This window comes from Etheostoma spectabile, chromosome 3, assembly GCF_008692095.1.
Source record: "Etheostoma spectabile isolate EspeVRDwgs_2016 chromosome 3, UIUC_Espe_1.0, whole genome shotgun sequence".
In the NCBI taxonomy this organism is placed as follows: domain Eukaryota; kingdom Metazoa; phylum Chordata; class Actinopteri; order Perciformes; family Percidae; genus Etheostoma; species Etheostoma spectabile.
This window is the reverse complement of record NC_045735.1, coordinates 25,473,759-25,482,280: the sequence shown is the minus strand read 5'-3', so window position 1 is coordinate 25,482,280 and position 8,522 is coordinate 25,473,759. Positions and strand designations below refer to the sequence as shown.

Below are 8,522 nucleotides of genomic sequence, written 5' to 3'. Positions count from 1 at the left end.
CACACACACACACACACAGTCACCCACGTGCCTGCAGCAATCAGTGGGCCATCAGTGAAGTTGCCCTCCTCATCACCTTCCTGTCCTTTGTGTCCTTCCTCCTCAAACCAAAGGTTTTATCTGTTTCCTGTCTGTTCCTTTCCCCAACCATTTAGTATCCGTATTCTCAGGGAGATGGGACACTGTCCAGGTCCCCAAGAGAGGCACACCCTATCGTCTTTCATCTTCTAAAGATTTGACCTCAGAGAGAGAATTAGAGTGAGAGAGTGTGAGAAACAGAGAACGAGTGTGTTACAGGGAGAAGGACAGTGAAGGATGATATGGAGGGAAGGAAATAGATACATTAGCCTTGTCTTTCTTTGTGCTTTCATCTCCACTGGACCTTGAATAACTCAAGGAAGACGGGCCAAGACAAAGTAGAAGACAGGTGGATATGTTAAGTGAAGATTCTGTTGTAAACTACACAAATGGAAAAAGATTGGAAGAAAAGCATTCACATTTTACTGCAGCAAACCTTTTGGAGAATTTAAATAAATCCATCAGTCAAAACAATGAAATAGAATAACAAATGAAAAACACTCGCCTTTGCAAAACTGAGAAATGATGTATCTGCGACTGCTAGACTTTGTTTACTGTTTCTCTCACATCTGAATGTGTCTGTGGCTCCTAATTGTGTCTCGCCACTCTGCAGAACTCTCGCTACCAGACATACCAGCGTATGTGGAACTTCATGCACTCAAAACAGCCCAGTGTGTTTGTGAAGAGCACAGAGGAAGGCATCGCCCGTGTCCTCAACTCCAACTATGCTTACTTGCTTGAGAGCACCATGAACGAGTACTACCGCCAGAGGAACTGCAACCTGACTCAGATTGGAGGACTGCTGGACACCAAGGGCTATGGCATTGGCATGCCTGTGGGTGAGTGGAGAATGATGGACTGGAAAATTTGGTGGGGGAAACAAGAAATAAAAATAAGAGAAGAGAAAAGGAGAATTTACAATAAAATAACAATAATACCGCAGCCAACCAGTAACAGAGTCCTGTGACTCCTGTGACTTGGTGACCTATGTTTACAAAGAATGTCTATCTGCTTATTTTGCCGCTGCTTGCAGTGTTTTTGGCGTTATTGGAGAAGTTTATGGGAAAGGGAGTTCAGTGTAAAATAAACATAGCAGAGGACAAAACTTAAGTTTTTTCTTAGATACACTGTATAATTCATTTTGAAGCTAAGAAGGGGGGATAAAGAGCAGGGGCATTGGTGGCGGATACACCATAAACATCACATTGGAGAGATAAATTGAAAAGTAAAGCGTCAGCAAAGCCATTAAGTGCTATCGTGGGGGGGAAATGATGCAAAAAGTGAGAAACTAAAAGAGACATACAGCCAGATCTTAATAGAGTGGCTGTTTCCATGCTGTGATGGGAGAAGGGAGGACGATAGAAAGGGAATTTAAAATATTGTTCCTGTTGAATGTGGAACTCTTGCTGAATGACTGGCGTGCTGTTCTGAGAGTATAAAAACAGGGTTTACTTACACTTTGATCTCAGCTAGACTCAATCTCTAGACAAGGAAAAAACACACCTTGAAGTAAACAAGATTAATTTCATTTCCTTTGATCTTTAGAAGATAAATATACCCACTCTTTAGTAGCTAAGGTCCCACACTGCATAATTTGATGTAACCTGTAGAACACTGTGAAATCCTTGTAAGCTATTTAATCTTAAATTTAACATCTTCCTTTTTTGGTGAAACAAAGTTTTCTAATTGGGTGACATCATTTTCCATTCACCACGGTACATCAGAGCAAAAGTCATGAAAATGTCATTTGATTTGACACAGTGAGTGTGTTTGAACTCTAAACAAGTAGATATTTTCGTCTAAAGGTTCCGTTTTAAGTTGGAATACCTCATTAAGAGATTTTTTGCATTGTGCAGGTTTGAGCTTTGCTTCTCTCTTCCCTGCAGGATCAGTGTACCGAGATGAGTTTGACCTGGCCATCCTCAAAATGCAGGAGGACAATCGTTTGGAGATCCTCAAGAGGAAGTGGTGGGATGGTGGCAAGTGTCCGAAGGAGGAGGACCACCGTGCCAAAGGTTTGTCTCCGGTTAATCCCCTTCTGCTTGTTCTTCAGCTCTACTTCCGCTTGTGTGTGTTTGGAACAACATTTCAATTTAGTTGCCTTAATCAAATCGCTTTTTCGGGGCATCTCTCACTTCCCCTACCATATCCTGTTGTCTCCAGGCCTGGGCATGGAGAACATCGGCGGCATCTTCGTGGTGCTGGTGTGTGGCCTGCTGGTGGCTATCTTCATGGCAGTGCTGGAGTTTGTCTGGATGTTAAGACAGGCCCCAGGAAATGAGGTGAGAGAGGGCTATCTAACCTGCATCTGCTTTGTCTCTCTCTCCCCTCCCTGCTGGCACCCTCCCCCTCGCGGAGCTGCTAGGCTTTCTCACAGAGCACAGCTATTACAGGAAATGTAGCAGGTGGCTTTGTCTTCCTCTGGGTTCCACTGGACACCCATCCTTCCTCCGTCCAGCTTATATGACATGGTCATTACAAATCCAAAGATATACCTCACTTATTCCTTACTCAGAGTACATGCATATATGGATTATTTTCTATTTAAAGCAGTAGAAGACGCACGGAGCCCCCCTGGGGTCAGCTGAGACAAAAAAACTAAACCGTGTGCACAGAATAAAGATCCGTTCCCTCGGTTTTAAAAACTGTTTGCACGGATTCATAATCTGTGCCCTCGGTTGTGAGAGAGACAGTAATCAAAAGTCTAGCAGTCTGCTTAGGGACCGTCTATTAACTACAACTCCCCACAGAAGTATTTATTAATCTAATGATTTAATGAGATAGTGTCTCCAAACTTACCTCAATTATAACTTGTCTCTTGCTAGTTGTACTACAGCACTTACTTTTAAAAAAGAAGTTTGGAGACTCTATTTTATTTAATCATTAGATTAATACATATTTTTGTATCAGTGTTGTAGTTTATAGACGGTCCCTAAGCAACGCCGGCTGCTACTAGAGACCAATCTTATTTCTCCATGTTGGAGGAGGGCTCTTTTTGATTTGAAAATGAGTTTAGAGCTCGTTTTTAACCGTACTACATTGGAAAGATGCGTCATTTGTGAAGTTCGAATCTGTGAATATCTTTCTAACTTTGCTCACGTTTATAAAACCATGCGCACAGATTATGAATCCGTGCGCATGGTTTATAAAACTGAGGGAACAGATTTGTATTCTGTGCGTACTGTTTAGTTGCTTTTACTCAGCTGACCCCAGGGGGATTCCGTAAAGACTCATAAATATATATATATATATATTTCATAAAATATCGTACACAATATAGAATATTGAATGTAGTTCAATCTGATTGGTGTTGAATACATTACAGGGTGCTGCCATGAGATGTGGTTGTAGTTTTCTCATAGCCTTAATCCAATCATCATTTTACTTAAAAGATGCTTGGCATTATGTGCACATCTTCGCTCAGTTGTCAGAGACCAGAAGTCATTCATTGCTTTAGAGATGAATAAAGACAGTAATGGATTAGTTGTGGTAGAAGATTTCTACTTGATTTTAAAAAACACCTATAAGTATTTTTCCCTGTGAAAAGTCACGCAGATAGTGTGTTGTTATTATAATCCTTAAAACGGTATAAATGATAAATCAAAACTATATGTACAGTCTAAAATCATATATATTTTAATGTAGCTTATTCTGGAGAGGGGACTAGAAAGCAATATGAGGAGTGTGTCCAGTCTTGTCACAGAACTCCTGCTGTTAGAAGAGGCATTTTCTTCAAGACAAATAAAAGGCCAATTTAAAGAAAATCCTCAGTTCTGTAACCAAAATAGCTCGGCTAGGCTGTTCTTACGGCGGTGACACCATTAACTAGAAATGGTTGAGTAGAGAAAGATGTACATGCAGTGTTATAATTATTTCTGATGTGTTTCCTTTAAAAGATACTTAATAATTGTCTTTTCAAATGGACTCCGCACTGTGATTTTAATTCAATAAACATTCAGAATGTGAAAGTCAAAACCTCATGTGATTTCTTCTTTTTGAGCAGCATAGATATTTGTTTCACCCTATGTGTGTGTGTGTGTGTGTGATAATTAGCCTTTCAACTGAGTTTCACTGTCATGTCTGTCATTGTAATGGATAATTCCTGTGTTATGTCTGTATGTGTTTAAAAATTAAGTTTAAAATTGCATATGTATATATGGATCTGTTGTGATTTTGACTGATAGTTGTTAAAGCTACACCAACCATCTCCCTGTTTTTTTCCACTGTACACTGATTCTAATGATTAAATGTATTTGTTATGTGTCTGTGATGTTTATCAGTTTGTCCTGATTAAGTCAGTCAGTCAGTGAGTTGTCTGGCCTCTCTCCCTTTCTCTCCCCCTCTTATCCCCCTCTCCCCTATCTTTTTTTCTCCCTGTGTGTGTGCTCACAGCAGTCAGTGTGTGAGGAGATGCTACGGGAGCTCCATGGGATCGTCCTGTGTCGCGACAGCCTGCAGGTGAGGCGCCGGCGGACGGCTTCGATGCTGCGGCCGCGGCCCTTACCCCTGGAGGAGCGTCGGGCACGAGCTGCCGCCGTCAGCCTCAGCAACGGAAAGCTGTGCGGGGGCACGGGACTGCCTGAACCCCTCTCTCACAGACTAGCACAGGAGGCTGCCCTGGTTGCGAGGGGGTGCAGCCACATCCGCATATGCCCCGAGTGCCGTCGCTTCCAGGGACTGAGGATGCGTCCTGCAGGGGCCACAGGGGCCCTCCCTTCACCCACGCACAGTGAGGAGAGCATAGAGTGGGACAAGACCACAAATAGCAGTGAACCTGAATAACGGCCAGCGATTCCAACAGGACTGACTTTCCCACCTCGCCTCTCTACTTTCCAGGGATCAATGATCACATCGTATTTTTATTCAGCCTGTCGGGGCTTGATCTTAAAGGCCAGGACAGTGCTTTGTTTTGCCCTTGAGGCAACAGCCAGTAGTCAGTTTTGGAGTCTCCATGGGTGATTTTTTTTCTTTGGTCGTAGGAGAAACTAATGAGTCTGTTTCATTGTGGTCTGTTCCTGTTGGCCCTTAGTACTGTGTCAGACAGGACAGACAAAAACAGCTACGGGGCATTTGTACTATGCAGTATTTTCAGTCATTTATCATTGTGCTGTTTCTTTTTTTCCTTTTTAAATTATTTCTGTCCCTCTGTTGGATTATCAGTACTGAATATTGTTATTCTATTGTTCTTAAAAAAAAAAAAAAGTTCTTTTTTTATCTGACAAATTACTGTATGAACATGTATTGCCTCTGAAGAGCTGCACAGATGAACAGACTAATGCTAGGTCATCCTTCAAATCCTTTTATTTTGAAAGTGCCAAAAAAACCATAAGAACTATCTTGTGGCTAAAAAAAGCACCACAGCCTTGAGAAGACAACAAACTCAAATGAACCAAGAAAACAAAGAGAAACATACAGACACACGGACTTCTTTTATAGTAGTGATATTCTATTAAAAAATGTTTTAATTGTTGGTATCTCTGAAAGACAGAGATGCATGTCCAGAGGTGTGGGCAGGTGCTCATTGAATGATTAATTGCTGTGGTGGCTGAGTAGCTGAAAGAATGATGTCCTGTTTTGAATACCTGCTTAAATACATGATGGCTTCACACACAATGGCATCCATTAATTTCCTTCTTCCTCTGTTTCTTGACATTTCTTTCTCCTCTGTCTGTCCTACATCTTTGACACCATGGCAAATGTATTGTCTCATCACTTGTCCTTTTTATGATCTCTCACTTAAAAATAAACACACAGTCTCCTGCACAGTCTGTAAGACATCCGAGGTATATGTACTGTGTGTGTGAATGAAACCCAGCTGATATCAGAACCAACGGAAAACATGAAGTTCCTGGTAAAGCAAAACAAGAAATTATATCTGCAGTTGATTTGATTCTTTTAGAATGTCAAGCATTTAACCCTTTACTGAATGTGATGTTTTACACACTGCTTCGAGGAGTATTTTAATTCAATCGGCTGAGATGTCCTCTAACATTTTTATTCTTTTGTTTTTTGCAAAAACCCAACCCAAGCTCAGACTATATGACCCGGGTGTTTAAAAGAGAGATTTTGAATGCAAACTGATAAAGAATCAAACTAAACTAGTTGGTTGTATTCATGGAAAGATTGGGCAACAGGATTTGTAAGTTACTTTCTGCGTAGACTGTGACACGCCTTGGTATTTTCCAACTGGTTTGACGGTGTTATTGAATATGAAAGGCTGACTGTTGCACAGTGGGAATCAACGGTCAGCCACCTGTCTTCGCTGCTTCTTGTTTATGTTTGATGTGTCCATCATTTTAAATCTGCCCATCAGGCTCTGTCAGTCACCATCCCTCAGAACTAGGCCACCAACTCAACACAGCTTGAAGGTAGAGCTGCCGTAGCTCTCTTGTACTTTTATTAGCCACGTTCATCTTTGTTATATATCACCTGCAGGCAGGATGTCATGGTTAGATATTCTCTACATATGCTCTGTACCTGGAAAGAGGAGTGAATGATAAATTGGAGGAGTCCGACCCATTGATCATTCACCATGCTTTTTTCTTATCTTATTGTCATAAGGTAACAACCTCATTGTTGTGACGTGTCACAAAATCAAAATAGATCACAGCACCTACACACAAATCCAAACTTCCATTCAAATCTCTCTGCGACACATTAAGAAGCCAGCATACATATTTCCAATTCTTTCTTACAAAGTTATTTTATTTAACGAAACACAAGAAAAAAGAATCTAGTAATAATAACAATCCAAAAAACAGAGGAAAATTCATCCATAGAACTGAGATAGTAGATAGACATTAAGAGTACAACCCCTTTAAGGGAAAAAAAATAAATGAGTTAACCCTGGAAGAAAATCTAATAATAACCGTCATTGGGATACATCTCCATGTTGGTGCCTGAAAGCCTTCTTGAGTAACCTTTACTCTCTAATAGTAGTAACTGTGATAATTCATGGAGAAATTATTTAAATATAGGGGGTATGAATTATCATTATGAATCATAATCAGTATCCTGCATTTGTAAAAGTGTTTATGTTGAATCATGATAGGAACATGTAGTTTGGACTCACAAGTGAGTTGTTACACTGTCACCTTGTTATTGAATCTTTTTTTCTCTTTTGTTTCACCATTTCATATGCACATTGCATTAATGGCCCGTGATTGTTACGCTGTTTCAGAAGCTGGTAAACGTGAAACTGTGGTGGATCAACTGCTGACAGACCTGGAGGGAACTGCAGCACAATTGTACTAATAGAGAGTCTTCAGTGAATTATTGGTTCTGCACAATTGGGTGACTGGAATCCAAAATGAGTGGAATTTCTATTTGAGGGTTTTTCTTTCCCACATTTTCAATATCCATTCAATCAGTTGCTAAAAAGTGTTTCAGGACTTTTGATTGAGGTCTGCAGAATGTCTGTCTGTGTGAGTCTGAACTCCCACAATAACACATTGGGGTTTGAAACAGCATTGAATCTTGATTTGGCACCGAAAAGAGATCAATGGGAGTCACAAAGGCATTATGTTATCTGCTGGAGTGGCATTGCACCTTATCCAAGTAATGGACTATTATACTGAACTATATATATACATATGTATACAGGTGAAACTCAAAAAATTTGCATATGGCGCAATAGTTCATTCATTTCAGTAATTCAACTTAAAAGGTGAAACTAATATATTATATAGACTCATTACATGCAAAGTGAGATATTTCAAGCCTTTATTTGATATAATTTTGATGAATACGGCATACAGCTTATGAAAACCCTGAATTCAAAATCTCAGAACATTTGAATATTGCATGAAATCAATAAAAAAAGGATTTTAAATACAAAAATGTCAGCCCTCTGAAAAGTCTAATCATTCATATGTACTCATTACTTTGTTTGGGCCCCTTTTGCATGAATTACTGCCTCAATGCGGCGTGGCATGGATGCTATCAGCCTGTGGCCCTGCTGAGGTGTTATGGAAGACCAGGATGCTACAATAGCGGCCTTCAGCTCTTCTGCATTGTTCGGTCTCATGTCTCTCATCTTTGTCTTGGCAATGCCTTATAGATTCTCTATGGGGTTCAGCTCAGGAGAGTTTGCGGGCCAATCAAGCACAGTAATCCCATGGTCACTGAACCAAGTTTTGGTACTTTTGGCCGTGTGGGCAGGTGCCAAGTCCTGCTGAAAAAGTCAGCATCTCCATAAAGCTCGTCTGCTGAAGGAGGCATAAAGTACTCTAAAATGTCCTGGTAGACGGCTGCGCTGACTCTGGACTTAATAAAGCACAGTGGACCAACACCAGCAGATGACCTGGTTCAATGACCATGGGATTACTGTGCTTGATTGGCCCGCAAACTCTCCTGACCTGAACCCCATAGACTAGAGAATCTATGAGGCATTGCCAAGAGAAAGATGAAAGACATGAGACCAAACAATGCAGAAGAGCTGAAGG

At 40.8% G+C, this 8,522-nt stretch overlaps 1 protein-coding gene across 1 annotated transcript in view; it reads left to right on the top strand.

Annotated features, from left to right (window-relative positions):
* Positions 1-5,346, top strand: part of grik4 (glutamate receptor, ionotropic, kainate 4) — a gene marked incomplete in the record, with an annotated part of 296,905 nt that extends 291,559 nt beyond the window's left edge. The window contains 4 exon segments of the mRNA XM_032508827.1: positions 692-917; positions 1,965-2,093; positions 2,242-2,360; positions 4,471-5,346. Coding sequence (XP_032364718.1) covers positions 692-917; positions 1,965-2,093; positions 2,242-2,360; positions 4,471-4,860 — 864 coding nt within the window.
* Between the last annotated feature and the right edge of the window lie 3,176 nt (positions 5,347-8,522).